This window comes from Oncorhynchus gorbuscha, linkage group LG16 (genome assembly GCF_021184085.1).
Source record: "Oncorhynchus gorbuscha isolate QuinsamMale2020 ecotype Even-year linkage group LG16, OgorEven_v1.0, whole genome shotgun sequence".
In the NCBI taxonomy this organism is placed as follows: Eukaryota; Metazoa; Chordata; class Actinopteri; order Salmoniformes; family Salmonidae; genus Oncorhynchus; species Oncorhynchus gorbuscha.
In genome coordinates this window covers 12,473,398-12,492,826 of record NC_060188.1, presented here as the reverse complement: position 1 = coordinate 12,492,826, position 19,429 = coordinate 12,473,398, and the positions used below count along the sequence as shown (strand labels likewise).

The 19,429-nt window shown below is 41.4% G+C and overlaps 1 protein-coding gene across 1 annotated transcript; it reads right to left on the bottom strand.

Moving 5' to 3' along the window:
• Nucleotides 1-8,242: 8,242 nt before the first annotated feature.
• LOC123999794 (3 beta-hydroxysteroid dehydrogenase type 7-like) lies at nucleotides 8,243-19,429 on the bottom strand. The gene is made up of 6 exons (XM_046305816.1): nucleotides 18,949-19,429; nucleotides 15,412-15,567; nucleotides 13,983-14,091; nucleotides 12,019-12,118; nucleotides 11,287-11,449; nucleotides 8,243-11,104 (listed from the first exon to the last, which is right to left on the bottom strand). The coding sequence occupies exons 1-6, from the start codon at nucleotides 19,106-19,108 to the stop codon at nucleotides 10,692-10,694; spliced, it is 1,101 nt and encodes a 366-aa protein (XP_046161772.1). The 5' UTR covers nucleotides 19,109-19,429; the 3' UTR covers nucleotides 8,243-10,691.

The following is a 19,429-nucleotide window of genomic DNA, read 5'->3' as shown; positions in this document are numbered from 1 at the left end:
TGAAGTGAAATCTTAACGCTACAGCATACACTGACATTCTAGATGATTTTGAGCTTCCAACTTTGTGGCACACAGAAATGGTTTGTTGAGATTGGTGTGGAAGAACTTGACTGGCCTGCACAGAGCCCTGACCTCAACCCCATTGAACATCTTTGGGCTGAATTGCAACGCCGATTTTGAGCCAGGCCTAATCACCAAACATCGGTGCCCGACCTTGCTAATGCTCTTGTGGCTGAATGGAAGCAAGTACCCGTAGCAATGTTCCAACATCTAGTGGAAAGCTTTTCCAAGAAGAGTGGAGGCTGTTATAACAGCCATGTGGGGACCAACTCCATTTTAATGCCCATGATTTTAGAATGAGATGTTCAACAAGCATACTTTTGATAATGTAGTGTATATATAAAAACATTTTCCTTGAAGTTGCATTTTTTGAGATTTCTAATGTTACTGTCTCCATTACAACAACAAAAACTAAATACGTGTAATTTTGTCCTTGAAACAATGAATGTAAATGCTGTACAAATTAATTCATTCCTTTGGAGAACTGCTCCTACTGGGGAGTGCCAATATGGCCAACCGGTGGCGTCAAAGTCTTTCAATGGCCAATACTTAGCATCATCAATCCAGGGTTTACACCTCGAGGTCGGGGCCCCGGGCACATGCCCGGTGTGCCAGTTTGGTCAACCCCCGGAAACTGTGGGTTGACACAATTGACAGACAGAGAGACAGACAGACAGACTTACAGAAATACCTTTTCTACATTCCAATCATAAGTATTAAAATAATGTACATTATCAATTAAATATCTATTGTGATACATCATTCTACAAATACATTGTAGTCAGTAATAATATATGTATTTGATATTCACAGTGGTACCATGTACAAATACTGTATATTTGGTAGGGTTTGGAAGTCATAAAGCCTTACTCAATTGTTATGGATCCAGCTAGGCTTTGCCAAAATAAAATGGTCATGGATCCAACCTCATGGATCCAGTTCCAGCACTGCTCTTACTGCATGTGTAAATATTTAGAAGATTGCTATGGAGAAACCGATCCAACGGGGGACTTCCAGACATGTCGTAGAGTAGGATGGAATCCCTGACTGTTTACAAGGGAACTCCCCTCTCTCTCTCTCTCACTGACTCTCTCAATTAAATCATTGACATGTAAAGTGTTTAACACATACACTGAGTGTACAAAACATTAGGAACACCTTCCTAATATTGAGTTGCACCCTCTTCTGCCATCAGAACAGTCTCAATTCTTTGGGGCATGGACTACAAGGTGTCGAAAACACGCCACAGGATATCAAGTAGGCTGGATGTCCTTTGGGTGGTGGACCATTCTTGATACACACAGGAAACTGCTGATAGTGAAAAACCCAGCAGCGTTGCAGTTCTTGACACACTCAAACCGGTGCGACAGGCACCTACTACCATACCCCGTTCAAAGAAGGCAGTTAAATATTTTGTCTTGCCTGTTCATCCTCTGAATGGCACACATACACAATCTTTCACTGTTGGAGCTAGGAACACAAGCATTTCGCTACACCTGCAATAACATCTGAATACTAAATACAGTGGGGCAAAAAAGTATTTAGCCAGCCACCAATTGTGCAAGTTCTCCCACTTAAAAGATTAGAAAGGCCTGTAATTTTCATCATAGGTGCACTTCAACTATGACAGACAAAATGAGAGAAAAAAATCCAGAAAATCACATTGTAGGATTTTTAATGAATTTATTTGCAAATTATAAAGTATTTACTTTGATTCTGGAGTCTGACAAAATGTTTCCATAATAACAACATGGTCTCATAGCCCTGCATTACAAACCAACATCTGTATAATCTCCATGGTAACTTTTTTCCCTCTACAATGACTCACTCTGGCTTGTAACTAGGACACACCATTGACATAATGAGGAAGAAGTACCCAACTGTCATACTTGAGTAAAAGTATAGATATCTTAATAGAAAGTTACTCAAGTGAAAGTGAGTCACCCAGTAAAATACAACCTGAATAAAAGTCTAAATGTATTTGGTTCTAAATATACCTAAGTATCAAAAGTAAATGTAATCCCTAAAATATACTCAACTATTAAAGGTAAAAGTATAAATCCTTTCAAATTCCTTATATTAAGCAAAGCAGATGGCACCATTTTCTTGTTTTTAAAATGTACTAATAGCCAGGGATACACTCCAACATCATTTACAAACGATGCATTTGTATTTAGTGAGTCTGACAGATCAGAGGCAGTAGGGATGATGACAATGTGTCTTGATAAGTGCGTCAGTTGGACCATTTTCCTATCCTGCTAAGCATTCATCATGTAATGAGTACTTTTGGGTAGCAGGGAAAATGTATGGAGTAAAAAGTATATAATTGTCTTTAGGAATGTAGTGAACTAAAAGTAAAAGTGGTCAAAAATATAAATAGTAAAGTCAAGTACAGATACCCCAAAAAACTACTTAAGTACTTGAAAGTATTTTTACTTAAGTACTTTACAGCACTGGAGAGAATAGTCCCAGCCGGTATTCACATAATAATAAGGAATTCCCCTTTACCACGCCAACCAACATTCCTTCCAATTGACCCACATTGTAAAAAAAGCAACTTCGTTGTCGAGAAATAATTTTACAAATCCAGAAAAGCTGCTGTGTTGTTCAATGTACATGTAACCAGGTCAAATATTCTCACCTACAGTTCACAATGCTAGATGAGTCCTGTACTATGGCTTCAAGCTATTGGGCGTGGGAGAGTGGGACATGTGGGGACCTAGTGTCCAAGTAGGCTTCATGTAGCTGTTGGGGGAAATCATTTAATCACAGGTAAGACAACATTTAACGTCTTTACACTGAACAGAAAATATAAATGCAGCATGTAAAGTGCTCATCCCATGTTTCATAAGCTGAAATAAAATATCCCAGAAATGTTCCATATGCACAAAAATCTTATTTCTATCACATTTTGTGAACAAATTTGTTTACATATCTGTTAATGAGCATTTCTCATTTGCCAAGATAATCCATCCACCTGACAGGTGTGGCATATCAAGAAGCTGATTAAACAGCATCATCTATCGCTCTCTTTTTTCTTACCATCAACACACGCAGTACAAGACTAGACTTGGTTTGTTTTACTTTAACAACCAACTACTATGGTAAAAGTTTACAATAGTTTTCCTATTCATATCTGGATCCTGGGACACAGTTATCATTAACCCTGGAACCACTGATATATGTCCCGCGATCCTTGCTCAAAACCTGACCCAAATTACGACATTACCAACCAGAACGTTCCGGTATCATCAACTTGTGTCGATCACATTTTTACTAACATGGCTGAACATTGTTCTAAAGCTGTATCAGTGGCACGAGGTTGCAGTGTTTATAACTTGGTTGCACTCACTAGGAAAACTAAAATACCAAGGCTGGCCCGAAGGTAATCTACCAAAGGTCCTACAGAGGGTTCAATCAGGACTCGCTCACTAGGAAAACTAAAATACCAAAGGCTGGCCCGAAGGTAATCTACCAAAGGTCTTACATTGGTTCAGTCAGGACTCAATCGTGGATGAGATTAAGAATGTGCAATGTTTAGAAGTGTGTAGTAAGGATGATCCTGAAATGTCACTAAATTTAAGAAATTATTTATGAGTATAGCTGATAAGCATGCCCCTTTAAGAAAATGCTCTGTGAGGTCAAACGGTGCCACATGGATTGATGATGAGCTGAGAAAGTTTATGATTCAACGTTTTGATGCCAAAGAAGTAGCAGATAAATTGTGACCAAGTGTTACGAATCCCTTTTGGCCCGACAGTCTAGGGGGGATGGTAATGAGACCCGTAACATAACTCATGCAAATTATTATTGTGACAAAGTAAAAGTGTGCACGAAATAACCACGACAACAGAAATCTACCGTCAAACTCTAGGTTTATTTATAAACACACGGTAATAGGGGGAGCAGGAAAAGGGGCTGAGCTGGACCCAAGGAAAGAAACAATAAATATACAATAACACACCCCTAAGCTAGACTAGCCTACTTTAACAACAGCTAACTAACTAACCAAAAATACAGTGGGTGGTCCGCCCAGTTCTAACTAGTGTATTTAACAAAGTTCACCTACGGGTAGTGTACGCCCATGGGCGACTTGTCTTGGTTTCCCCCTTTTCCCACCAGCAACAAACAAACACCATAACCAAAAACAATACTCACAGGTGATGACAAAGTGCTATGAGGTGCTTAAACAAAAGAGAGGTTAAGATACAAAGCGAGAGTGAAACACAGAGACCTACAGACATGGCATTTACAGAGAGATTGAGCTAGAGATTTGAGCTCTAGAACAAACAAATGATGGGGTTTTTAAACCATGGGGAAGGAACTGTGATAGGATAGGAAGTAGGAGGTGTGTCTTCTGATTGATGATTGATTGTTGACTGATTGGGGAGTGATGGTTTTCACCTGTGAGGGGAGAAGGAGAGAAAAGAAACACACACACAGGATACACACACACACAGGATAACTGTATCCGTAACACCAAGCTAAACAAAGGAAAGAACGAGGGATTCTATCAGCACAACATTGATGAAGTAAAGGGTGATGGGAAAAAACTGTGGAGAATGTTGAACACTATTATGGGTAGGAATTTGAACATGTCCCCCCCTCTTTTGTTGAATCAGAGGGTATTTTTATTACAAAAACACATGACATCACAAACAAATGAATATTTTACAGGCAAAGTAGACAAGTTGAGGAATGCTATGATTCCAACTGATGGCTCTGTCATATACCCTTATAAAAGATTGTATCATGAAGGAGAGGCAATGCATGTTTGAATTTCATCAAGTAAAAAGGGAATTGGTAGAAAGGATGTTGTTGTCTTTTTCGGATGACAAGTCACCTGGTACAGATAATCTTGACACCAAATTACTTAGTTACAACTAACCAAATATCTACCCCAATCTCTGGGGTGTGCCCAGGAGTCTGGAAAGAGTCAAAGGTCATTCCACTACCTAAGGATAAAAAAAATCTGCATTCACTGGTCCTAATAGTCATCCTATAAGCTTTCTGCCTGTGTTAAGTAAATTATTGGAAATAATTGTATCTGTACAAATCCAGCATTATTCATCATGTAATGATCTGATAATGGGTTTCCAGCATGCATACGAAGAAGGGCATTCCACGAGTACAGCGATATCACAAATGACGGATGATTGGTTAAAGAGTATGGATGACAGGAAGTTAGGTGGTGCAATGTTGCTAGATTGCAGTGTTGCTAAACTGTTACTTGTTCAACTCAAATGTTATGGTCTTAACATTCTGTATACTCTTTTTTGTTCTAAGGGTAAAAAATGATAAAGCAGCACAATTGAATTTTAAACCCCAAATCTATTTGCATGAAGAAACAACCTGTCATTCATTACAAACTTTTTGAAAATCTGGGTTTTCCCTCTTCACAATACAGAAACACTTCATTTAATCAGTGGACACCAGTTTTATTACAACACACCTGTCATAATTGTTTTCTTTACTAAAGTAGAGGTTTATTATTATTGCTAAAGGTACTGCATAGGTGTAAACATACAGCAGAGGCTGCTGCGCGGGGTTGTGTGGGGTTACAAGTGCCTTTCCCAGCTGCTCCAGGAACACCCTTCTCTTGTTCTGTTTATCAGGCATACAGGCAGGGTTGATCTTGTTCCATATCACGAAGTCATTGTATGAGGACACATCAATGATGTTATGGAAGATGACTAGGGGCCAGTGGGCAGTAATCCTCCTGCAGCTGTAAATTCCTGTCCTCCCGATCACTGATCTCAGCTGTTTTAACCACTGTGCTCAGGAGGACCACATTCTTGTTCCTCTTTGGGAGGTAAGAAACTAGAGTGGTGGTGGGGGTGAAGGCAAACTTTGATGAGAAGGCCTCTCTACCCCTTGTTGTGAGGAGTGCAGGGGGAGCTCAGGAATGTTCTTTGTAACTGTGCCAACCATGGTGATCTTCCTCTTCAGGAGCTGCTGGCTGAGTTCATAAGAGGTGAAGAAATTGTCACACGTGACATTGTGCCCCCTCAGTCCATCTGTCACATCAAACACAACCCGCATCCCCTGGTTCTTCTCCGGGCCTCCACTGGTCGGCTTCCCTGTGTAGACTTGCATCTTCCATGCGTAGCTGGATTGTGCATCACAGGCCACCCATATCTTGATGCATACTTTGCTGGCTTGCTGGGCATATACTGCCGGAAAGGACAGCAAACTTTTGACAAAAGAGATCACTATCAGAAATGAGTATTAGTGTCAAAGAAGACAGTCACATAAATCAATGATATTACAGAAAAACAATAATAAAATGAACAGTGAAAATCACTTACATTACAGATATAAAAATAAACATTTTGTCTGAGTTCAATCTGCATCACTGTAATGCTCCGGGTGTCGTGGGTGTGAAGTCAAATGCAGGAGACAGAGTTCAATGCTGTGCGTCTTTTAATAGCACCAACGCACCACAGGGTGCTCACAAAAGTTACGTTCCCAAAACACAGGGAATCAAAAAATACAATGCAAAAAAAAAAACACACGACCAGGCACTAACACGTACCTTTACAACAGAGCCGAAGGTTACAAAGAAATAATCCCGCACAACAACCAGGCGGGCCGGCTGACTAATAAAGACACACTAATTAACATAAACAGGTGCTACCACTAAACATACAAGGAGGGGGAGGAAAAACAATCAGTGGCAGCTAATAGGCCGGTGACGACGACCGCTGAGCTCCACCCGCCCGGGAAGGGGAAACACCCTCGGTCGAACTCGTGACGATCACACATCATCTCCATTTCTCATTGTGTGTATGTGTGTCTTTGGTTTTTGTGGTGTGTAAATTATTTTATAACTGCTGGGTCAAAAATTACCCTTAGACAATCTTTGTACCCTGGTGGTGTAAAGCTTTCATGGAAATATGAACAAAGGAGATGTTTTACTTTTTCTAATGTTGGGATTACTCTAGGAGAAGTCATCAAATTTAAAGTTGAAAAAATATAATTTAGGGGGTTTTCTCCACTGTTAAACATAGTGGCGGGTCATTTTTGACCCTTAAGACAACACAGGGTAAAGTCTGCAGTTCTATCCTGGATGGAAAGCTATCTATCCAGAAGGAAAAAAATTGTTCTTAAATTAATGGTAGCTTTTCAAACAGTAAAGATATACACTGTGGTGTTCCTCAAGGAAGTTGCCTAAGCCCACTTCTCTACTCTATCTTTACTAATGATTTACCTTCAGTAATGAACAAAGCAAGAGTGGTCATGTCTGCTGATGACTCTACAATGTATAGCACAGCATCCGAAAGTAATGAACTAACATGTCCTGAGCAGTGAACTACCGACTGTCTGAAAGGGTTGATATGAACAAATTGGCGTTGAATGTTTCTAAAACTAAATGTATTGTATTTGGTTCAATATATATGCTTGCTGATGACCCCCAATTTAATTTGTCGATGAATAGAATGTATGTAGAGCAAGTGAAAAAACAAAACTACTAGGCGTCATGTTGGAAGATGGGTAAGGGAATTGCTGTTACAAGAAAATGTACAGAGTATGTAACATCAGGCACACTGAATCAGGTGATTCAATCCCTGGTCCTATCACACTTAGAGTACTGTCCAGTTATATGGTCATCTGCAGCAAAGAAAGATAACAGCACAAAAACATCCTGTGGCGGACTGCAATAGCATCGAATAGTCCCTGTGATATGCAACTGTTCAGGGAAGTCAGGAACCAATACACACAGTCAGTCAGGAAAGCAAAGGCTAGCTTATTCAAATAGAAATTTGCATCCTGTAGCTCTAACTCCAAAAAGTTTTGGGACACTAAAGTCCATGGAGAACAAGAGCACCTCCTCTCAGCCGCCCACTGCTCTGAGGCTAGGTAACACGGTCACCACCGATAAATCCATGATAATCGAAAAATTCAATAAGCATTTCTCTACGGCTGGCCATGCTTTCCTCATGGCCACCCCAGCCCCGGCCAACATTTTTGCACATTTTGTTTATATTGTTGTTCAGTATCGTATAGTCTTTAACTCCCCTTACTTGTCGCTGTATATTCCGTTAGTTTGTGCTGTTGGTCTCACTCAAGTGGCTGCTAGCACCGTCATGAAAAGGGGCATGAGGGAATCCCTACAATATTATGTATTCCTAAGTAGTAGATGTCGGGGTAGGTTCCTTGTTCCTTGTCAATCATTGGCTTATTGGTAAGTAAATCAATCAAACCTTTATTAATGCAATTGCAGACAGAAGTTGACAACGGAAACACAGCACGTATGTTTCAGAGTAAGTTCTGCAAAGTTAAAAAGGTCAAAGTGGCTTTAATATACTTGCAGTCAACCCCTAGTGGTGTAACTGCCTACATCAACACCTTCCACTCATGAGACCAAGCCCATGCATATACAGTTATACAAACTTGCAGGAGAAAACAATAGTCCAGTCTTTTCTAAGGGCTCAGCAGTTCCATTCACGTGTGGCTTACAGTGGTATGTCTGACTTCTCTCTTATCTATTTACTCCCCTGCAGGGGTCTATGTCTATGTATCACTTTTAGCCTTGAGGCGCTTTCTCAGACACCCTGTATTTACCGTTTTGACTAACTCACACATCTCTCAGACCGTTTCTTATAAGAGGCAGAGACTAGAAAAGAACTAAACCTTATAATGCATATATATATTACTAATCTGTGGTCCAGGATCCTATACATGTAGTGGGGGAGTGTCTTATAGCCCTCCCCCTTCTATTAATACATCATAAGCATAATCAATTATTATAATACATCAATCATTTGGTGTAGCCCCCGTCACGACCAAGGTGACCCCCGTCACGACCAAGGTGACCCCCATCACGACCAAGGTGACCCCCATCACAGGCAATGCTGAAAAGTAATCTTTAGACATACTTTTCTTAAATGTAGTTTTGTAATTGACTAAAAACAAGCAGACAATAAAATTACTTTTGAAAAAGGTAACCACAAGTTGTTTTCCCCACAGGCAGGCAGGGGCGCAACGTTCTATCTAATACCGACTGGGACTATGTAAAGGACATGTAATGAATGTGTTGTTAACATATATTGCATACGTTTCTCCATTTAGTTTCTTTTGCAGTTTCCGAGGTCACCATAGTGGACCTAGGCCGTTTTCAGGAAAAATCACGTGTTGTGTCTTTGATAGTATCATGTTTACCTTATAAAAAACAAATCAACTTTGAATTAATTAAAACAGTTGTATTTGGAATTAAACAAATACATATTCAATACAATATTCAATACAGAAAGAGTATACTTTCCAAGTCACAGGGGGCTGTTGAGGGGAGGATGGCTCATAATAATGGAGTACTGGAATGGCATCAAACACATGGAAAACATGTGTCTGATACCATTCAACCAATTCTATGATCCAAGTATGTCTATTGTTTTCTTAAAGGGGGCTGAACTTCCTGATTTCAATTCTCCTCATTAGGAAATTAAACTAAACAAGTTTTGGGTCTCGGAGGAACTCTTTGATGTGGGCGTCTCTTGTGTTTGTTCCGGCATGGGAAGCATTTCTACTTACACTGTGCTAAAACAGTACACACCCTTTGAGATAACTTGAAACATTCAAACAAGGTCTTGTGTCTGGAAGAAGCCTAAATTAGCTAGCAAGTTATCCAACTTCTTTCCCGGCTGGTGTGCGACAGTGTCAAAATGGTTTAGACTTTGGATAGCCTATCTCTGGGGCTAGTTTGGGACCGTCAATAAATGACACATTGTAAATAGCACAATATTTTCATGTTACACATGTTTTATAGGTGTCTCATGAAATGCTTACATTTCTTTAATGTAGTTGGTTTGAGACATAGTCCACTTTCTACCAGATAATATACGTTTTTTATTGCCTTCAGTTGCCTGGCAGTGCATTCAGATTAGAAAATCACCTTAATGTATAGCAGGTGATTTATAAAACTCTAAAATCACATAGAACATAATCAGACAATATTCTCTGTGTGCATTAATGCATGTTTAAGATGTAAGTACTTATTTTCTGCACTAGTGCTCTTCAACAAAAACAGATCAGGTCTATGTAGTGATGATGTCTTGTGAAAAATGTATTGCAAAATATGTATAGCAATGTATTGCACCATGTATTGTTGAAAATAGACTCAAAACAATTCATGAGCAGCTTTCCTAGATCACATCTCTATGCCCTTTTATGACTCCAATCACATTATATCTACCCCTTTTTTAAGAAGATGAATATTGCAATGTCCGATAAAGCCCCAAACATTTATATTGAATCTCCAATATATTATCTCTTATTTAGGGCTGGGAAGGGTCTCATGTGAATCAGAAGATCACGGGATGGATAAGTGACCCATTTCAGTGTGGAACATTCCTTGTCATAATTTTACCTGAGGAGCTACAGGCTAGCCACAAGTAGTGACAGGTAGGAGGACATAACCATTTGAGGAACACGTGCAGGAGGTCATAGCTCAGGGTTTAAGAGTTCAGGGGTCAAGAGTTTGTTTGCATACGTGTAATGAATATACTGCTTATGATGGAGCAAACATAGTGAGAATATAAATCTGAGATAGTCATCTCACTCCTCCATCCATCCCAGGTTTTGATGTGTGGTGCATCGGTTTAGCCCAGACAAGGTTCCACCAGACCAGCAGATCAGGAGTCCTTGGGGCCTGCGAAGGGAAAGGTGTCCACCCATTTCTGTGTGCGGGCCTTGCACTGGTCCCAGTCATAGAGGGGGCGGTACTGGAAGTGGCGCTGGGCCTTGTCTGAACCCACTGTGAAGGAGGTGCTGGCCACAGCGAGGGTGTAGCTATTGAGTAATGGTGTGTAGCTGCACACAGGCTTCAGCACCCAGCGGAGCAGGTCATTCAGGCACGCCACAAACCACAGCACCAATAGCGGCACATGAACCTGGCGGAAGTTGAACCCAGAAAGGAACTGCATGTTGAAATCCTCATAACTCTTGTAGGGTGAGTCGTCATAGCAGAAGTAAACTTCCCCTCCAAGCCTTTGGGGGTGCTCTCTCAGGGAGCGAGCAGCCAGCAGATGCATCCAAGCCACATTACCTGAAAAAAAGAATACAACTATGCTGAGAACGTGTATACCACTAACCTAATCCACTAGGGCTGTTGAACAAGTTAAGTAGCCACCTTGGTACATAACCAAGAGCCCAGTAGAAAATCAGCTAAAAGGACAACTCAAGATCTTGTAGGTGTGGCTAGGTATCAGCACGCGTTTCAGGACTCACCTGCATAGACACGACCATGTTCCGTGTCCTTTGGGACGCCTCGAATGATCCAGCCCCCTGTCCTCACACCCATCTGATAGAAGTCCCTCATCAGCTGGTGCTGCTCACCATAGATCCCTGTGGGACGGAGGGAGCATGTGTACAAGCAGGCCCCTTCATTCACCTGGCCAGAGAGAGGAGAGGAAGGATGTGGTAACAGAGCATTAGAAACTGAAGGGAGCAGATGGGAAATGAAAACAGTTTTGAAACCCAGAATCCCAAATATGCAGTTTTAACTCAACATGTTAACAGAAGGGTGGAGTAGACTAACATACAAGGCCACAAGGGAACACTTCAAAAGCTTTTTGGCAGAGTAACAGTCGACAGGAATTCTACCATTTATCATAACTCATACATATTAGTTTTTTTGCGCAGAGTAATAGCACAAATGTGGCCATTGGGCGAAAAAATCTTACATGCAACATAAGCTCCAAAACATTTTTTTGTAATGGATTACTATAGTATATTTGTGTTCTGTGGTAACTTTTGGAGCAGTTCAGTCAAAGAGAGAGAATAAGTATCTGATTATGGTCCATGAAGGGATTCCCCATCTGAATCAGGCTATTAATGAGGGTACATTTAAAGGCAACTATCCCCCGGATCTTTCAAATGTCCATCAAATAGAAGTGTGTGAGTTGGTCTGTGTGTTATTACCACGTCTTTGTATGAGATGCGATGTGTTAATACAAGTACCTTATTGCCATTGGCCTCCAACACCAGTTTCTCTGCCTTGGCCTTGCTCCTGGGGTAGGGCATATCATGATAAACATTGTAGATGGTGTCTTCATCACCTCTGTGCATGAAAGAGAGAGGGGAACGGGGGGGGGGTGTAATTATTTGATGACCTTGGAACAGAATATCACATTCACATGTGGAATGATTCAGTATAATAGTCAGATGGACATTGGCAGTTTTCATGATGTTGTTTCTCCTTGCTGGCTGTGCAGGACTCATATCCTGTTGTTTCTGTGAATATTTTAGCAAAGCCAGTCTTGCATGCAAAGGCTGACAGACATTTTTACAGATACTGTGACTGCTTTAGCTGATGTGAAAGGAAGAAAATGCCAAACACATCTGCAAATCCGCAGTGTGTGTGTGTGTGTGTGTGTGTGTGTGTGTGCGTCTGTCTGCATCTAGAAAATATTTTCAACACGCGACAACTGGCAGGACGATATCAGGGTTGGCTGGTGATCAACTATTTCCCTCATCTCTCTCTGTCACTAATTCCTTGGTATGACAGAAATTTATTAACATCTGAAATGTTACGAAAGAGATACGACGACGCTACACAAAAACATCTACGGCTCCCAGGACCCGCCAGCCTAAAACAGGTATAACCAGACAGTTCTAGGCTTTGTGTACCGGAGCCTATTACCTAACACAGGGCTGTTTTTATGATTTAGTTATTGTTGCCGCACAGTTTTCCTGACATCATCACACAGCATTGCAAAGTACATTGGCCTGGAAATGTTCATATTGAACTGGCAATGTGCAGCTTCAATTCAATGGTGCAGATGAATTCTATCCTGTGATGTTCCTCATAGCTACTACTGACTGTCATCATCTTTGTCACATATCCACTTTTCTTATAGGGACCATATGTGATAAGTACATTTCTAAACACACCTATAATAACACACGATGACATACACTGAGTTTACCAAACATTAGGAACACCTTCCTAATATTGAGTTTCACCCCCCCCCCCCCCCCCCCACCCACTTTCTCCCTCAGAACAACCTCAATTTGTCGGGGCATGGGCTCTACACGGTGTTGAAAGCGTTCCACATGGATGCTGGCCCATGTTGATTCCAATGCTTCCCACAGTTGGCTGGATGTCCTTTGGGTGGTGGACCATTCTTGCCACACGGGAAACTGTGGAGTGTGAAAAACTCAACAGCGTTGCAGTTCTTGATACAAACCGGTGCGTCTGGCACCTACTACCGTAACCCGTTCAAAAGGCACTTAAATAGTTGGGTCTTGCCCTCTGAACGGCACACATACACAATCCACGTCTCAATCATCTCAAGGCTTAAATCCTTCCCCTTCATCTACACTGATTTATGTGGATTTGACATCAATAAGGGATCAAAGCTTCACCTGTTCAGTCTGTCGTGGAAAGAGCAGGTGTTCTTAGTGTTTTGTATACTCAGTGTAGAGCATAACATGTCTGCCACATCAGAGGCTAGTGCTTTTGTCTGTGTTAGAGAGGGAGGGATGAGAGAGGGAGGGATGAGAGAGGGAGGGATGAAGGAAGTGTGCCTTGATGTGGGCTCTGCTTAATATCCATCATCCACTAGACCTTAACGCAACACTATGACTGGAATGCTCCCCATCTTTCATGTCTCTCTAATAATAATAATCTTTATAGTCTCTCTATTCCTGTCTCCCATCTTTCCCTTGACCGGTCTCTCTCTCTCTCCTCGCAGTAAATGTCTCTCGATTGAGAATTAGGGAAGAATAGAGACATACGAGTTCATAGAGAAATCAGAAAATAAAAGAAATAGTCACATGCCTGATATAATGCAGATAAGGGAAATATCCACCGTACGGGCTAGACAAAAGACAGATGGAGGAGAGGTAGTGATTTATTGGAAAGAGGAAAAAAACTACGAAAGCCTAAAGGAGAAACAGATGTTTGTGAAGTAAAACTCTACCTGATAAAGGGGTCTCCTTTCACATTGGGGCCGACCACCTCCATGCTGCTGGTGTAGACCAGATACTGAATACCATTCTCCACACAGGCATTGATCACATTCACAGTTCCTGTTAGAAAGAACGGAGAGAGGAAGATAAATAAATAGGCCAATAACTAGAGGTAATCATTGATTTAATTGCAGAAAGAAAGGGCTAGGGTGTGATGCGGTCAACAGGAAGTGTGTGCAGAACATCTGGACAAAGACATTGGCAGACTGAGTACACAAGCACCTGGAGGAGCATGTTCTAGGAACTAGCCCGGGATGATAAGTGTTTTCTCAGAGCTCAACACAAACATCCTAGAAGGATCTGATATACAGTAATTACACTAACTAATACAAACAACTATTCCTGTGAGGACAATGTCACATTTTCCAAGAGATGAAGAGCAGAAATATGGGAAAGATACCCAGATCTTGGACAGTGACACACACACACACCATAGTAGGCCACCCACCAGACAGGGAATAGATAGAATAACCAAACTGGAAACAAAGTGTCGGTGTTCAATTGGGCTTATATAATGCTTCAAAGTGCTTGCTATTTTAATTTGATGTTGTTAGTTTAATAGAAACCAGATTAATTGCAGTGGATCACAGAGAGCAGCTGATTCCCTTCAATAAGTTGAGTTTGTAGGTAATTCAGTTGCATGAAAACCACCTGACAGGCTGGCACTAACCTTATCGTGAGATGTGAAACCTTTTGAGAGGAGTCTTTTACAGTCATTTCAATCTCATGACAAGCACACACACAATTTCTATAAACAGACCTTCTCAGAGACTCACACACATTTACCCACTACATACATAAATAATGACCTTATTTGTGTATGTCTACGATTGCTGACTATAAAACCATTGCTGTGGTTGTCATCCTTTAACAGACTCAAGGGGCAGTTTTATAGTCAGAATGTTCAGAGGAAAACACCAGGCACTATAGGAAGGGAGAGGCGACAGGCAAACAGGAAAAACGTGGGTTATACCATGAATCACAATAACTTTAGGGAATACCATTTCATGGGTTTTCATGAGTCTCCATAACAGTTCCTGCTGTGATTCAATTTACAGTCAAGAGAAGCCAACCACCCCTCCTATGTTTGTCTCGTTCTATCATCCATCATCTCGAAGGCAACCATTTCTCCCTCTTCTCTTTTCCTTTCCCTCAACATATTTTCCATTCCCTTCTTCGTAAATCCTCCTGTGTCTTAAGGCTTCCACACATCGCACCGAATGTGGATCTTGTGTTCGTCTGCCCACCGTTTAGCGCGCTGTGTTTTAGGGACCACCCGCTGTAGACGTCTGACTGACCACATTTGTTTTGCGATTCTACATGTACAAATTGGTGCATATTCTCAGCCAGTGAATGCTATTGCTGCGCCTGAGGCCTTACCTTGAACATTCACAGCCTGGATGACTGTCTCAGGGACTCTGTGCCAGACATCCACCAGGCTGGCCGTGTGGATGACCAGGTCTGCCCCCTTGGAAACCTCCAGGACACTGGAGTAATCTGTGATGTCCCCCTGCGTCACCACCACCTTTACCCGCTCTGACGAGGGAGAGAGGGAGAAAAGTGGAGGGGGGGGTTGTAAGATGTTAGATATAGTGTAAAAGAGATTTAATTCTGGTGAAAACAATATCTATAAACTGATCTACAATGCACAATAATACAATTGATCCTAGATTGAGATTGGACACATACAGAATAATTGCCTGAGAGAAGAATCAGACATGTTGTGGTTAGAAGGTCTAGGCACATATGTTGTGTGAGGAGGAACCAAGTCTTTCTATGCATGTTTCCATGGCTATATGAAGTATTCTTTCATTCTTTGACTTGAGTGTTCGTTTGTTTCCTCTAAATCAGATCCTACGTTGCCTAGCTACCTAACCAAAGCTGGGTCCACTGAGGAACTCTGTCTCTGGAAAACATGTCATCCGATTGTTGCTATAAAAGACCCAATCACCCCACCACAATTAATGTCTTCTCATACAAGGTCTTCATGATTATTGGAACACCGGTAGGTGGGTCTCAACAAAATCACGTTCTTCACAAATGTGTCTTTTGAGAGCATTTGTCTGTTTGTTCTGACTTTCCTTCTTGGAATGATAAGATGGAAAATAAGCTTCCCTTATTCTCAATGTGCTGTCCCAGGTTTGGCTTATCTAGATCATGGCCTTGAAATATATCTGATGACCATGAAGCCAGGACGGGGCTGGAGTCCAAGTAACCACAGGAATGGTCCTGACTCTTAAAAAAACACATTCTTGCCTTGAAGTCACATTACTGCAGCTGTCTCTTTTAGCTCTGCCTCAGTGGCTTGGTTAAGTAGCAAATCATATCAAATTCTATTAGTTACATGCGCCAAATACTTACAGTGAAGTGCTTACTTACGAGCCCCTAACCGACAGTGCAGTTTCAAAAAATACAGATAAGAATAAGAGATAAAAGTAACAAGTAATTAAAGAGGAGTAGTAAAAAATAACAATATATACAGGGGGGGGCCGGTAGAGTCAATGTGCGGGGGCACTGGTTAGTTGAGGTAGTATGTACATGTAGGTAGAGTTAATTAAAGTGACTATGCATAGATGACAACAGAGAGTGGCAGTGGTGTGGAGAGGGTGCAATGTGAATAGTCTGGGTAGCCATTTCACTAGAGGTTCAGGAGTTTTATGGCTTGGGAGTAGAAGCTGTTTAGAGGCCTCTTGGTCCTAGACTTGGTGCTCCGGTACTGCTTGCCATGTGGTAGCAGAGAGAACCGTCTATAACTAGGTTGGCTGGAGTCTTTGACAATTTTCAGGGCCTTCCTCTGACACCGCCTGGTATAGAGGTCCGGGATGGCAGGAAGCTTGCCCCAGTGATGTTCTGGGCCGTTCGCATTATCCTCTGTAGTGTCTTGCTGTCGGGGGCCGAAAATTTGCCATACCAGGCAGTGATGCAACCCATCGGGATGCTCTCGATGGTGCAGCTGTAGAACCTTTTAAGGATCTGACATTATTTGCTGATTTCCATTGAACCAAACCAAAGTTGGGTTTTGTAATTATCCAGTAACTACAGTAACTGTAATTTAAGTAATTACAGGAAGTGAAAGCTTCAGTCAACCTTGTCCTCTGAAGTTTACAAGCCCCTCTCTTACTAGGCTACTGTAACTACATGAGCTGCAGCAGCAGATCCCATGCCACGCAACATATACACCAATAACCAAGTTAAATTCTTGGTTTGTTTTGGTTATCGTTTTAATCACTCATACACCTTCTATGTGAAAACATATGTATGCTTCATATCTAAAGAGAACCTACAGAATGTAAATACTTTAGAAACATTTCAAGCAAAGGCTCAATGTTAAGTTGCAAATCCCATTCAATTACGGCATCTTGGTCTTTTCAGTTCACTGTTACAGCGAGATTAGAACTAGACTATGAGCTCTGATTACATAAAGTGTACTTTTGGCCTCCCCCTGGCTGGGCTATATGAATACTACTAGCCACCAGGCTTTGTGTACGCTTTGGAATAGCCTACATCCCTCAAATTCAAGTCTGGGCCTCGAAGCCTGCTCCACTGAGGTTTTTCAATGTCCCCTTCTAAATCAGTGACCGATTTAGACCTGGGTCAAGAGGTGGGTGCAATTATTAATCAGGTAGAGCAGAAAACCAGCAAGCTCCAGACATAGTAGGAGGTGAATACCACTGGCCTACATAATGAATGGTAAGAAAATGATTTTTTACATTTTTCCTCAGCCCCTACATCTCCTCTACTTGAAAAGCACATTCTCACCAGGAGAGAAATATATATGTTTGCTATTTAAGAGAAAACAAGGTGCTCTAACATTACCTGGATGTAGCCTATGGCAATATAGAGGTTAAAGACTAACAATGTAAGCCTATATGGGCGATTTCATTTGTAATCAATGCCATGTATTTAGCTCATCAGTCAAACACATCTATGGAGTGATCTTCTATCACTGAGTTAGGAGGAAGGCTCTGTCCAACAAACCTGTTGGGTGTACGGTCAAATCAAATCAAACGCATTTATAAAGAGCTTTTTACATCAGCAGATGTCACAAAGTGCTTATATAGAAACCCAGCCTAAAACCACAAACAGCAAGCAATTCAGATGTAGAAGTGTCCTCAGCGGAGTGTAGATATGTGTTGTTTACTATCCTAACATTTCCCTTTCAGTGACATTCGCTAACTCCCATCTCTGTCACACTCTAGTATGCATCTGACTTTCAGCTTTCCCATCTCTCCCTCAGTCCATCTACCTACTGCCCACTCTCCACCTCTATCCCATATATGACTCTGTTTCTGTAGTGAAGACTGACAATGGAATAAAAGTTTGTACAAAGTTAGTAAATTAAAATGTGCATGTTCTTATGCCTGAGAATATATGAGTAAGAAAGGTGTAATCCAAAGATAACTTGTTTCTGACACCCTTTTTCATGGAATACAGCTGATATCCAGAATTGATTTGATTGGGTATGTATGTGGGTAAAGGTTTGTGATGCTAGTCTAGGTTCTCACTTTCAGTCATTTCAATGTGCTAAGGTAGATACAGACCCGAACTGTTTCACTGAGAAGTTGACACCCCACCTCTTCTCAGTGCATAAACCCCTGGGCATTCAAGATTAGACGTCTTGCCACTTGAGCCTCTATAATCTTACTAGGAGTAGCTGAGCCCAACAATAATTGTAACAATGAATAAGGGTTAAGAGTAGCTTCACTCATGTTTAAAACTCCACCAGTCCCACAACTGCAAATCATTCCGGACATGTATGAGCCGTTTTCAACTCAGCAGCCTCGTGTGGTGTATGGTTATGCCAATGAAATATGCATAAAACATTATTAGACAAGAAAACTACAAATGGGGTTTGAGCATGTCAGTGAACTGCCAGACATTTACAATTTATGTTTCAAGCATATATTTTTGTTTTACCTGTGCTGTGGCCATTTAAACTTGAGTCGATGTGTTTGTCAAAAAGTCGAATTTCCGTTACCGCATCCTCTTTCTCCAAAAGGACCTGTAACAGGTGTTGTCCGAGGAACCCACAGCCCCCGGTGACGAGATAAACCAGGCCCCGTTCTTTAGTCGACATTCTTCACGGTTGCTAGTTGCTACTATCAATTGATGTTTGGTTGATTAGTTACTGAGTCGTCCTTGTTGATCTCCTACAACTCCCTCTGCGATCCAACGTTCTAAACGAGCGGAGTTACACAACGAGAAAGAACTAAATGAAAAAAAGACAGGGGGAGGTAGAGGTGCGTTCAGTCCTCTTAAACGTTTGCTATGTTGAACAACCGTTTGTACTGAACGACACACTCCCCCAAAAGGTTATTGTACGTTCTTGAATTTACTACCGTTTGGTAGATGTGGCGAGGTGTGGCTGGAAACAATGAGTTACGTGTTTTTAAAGGGA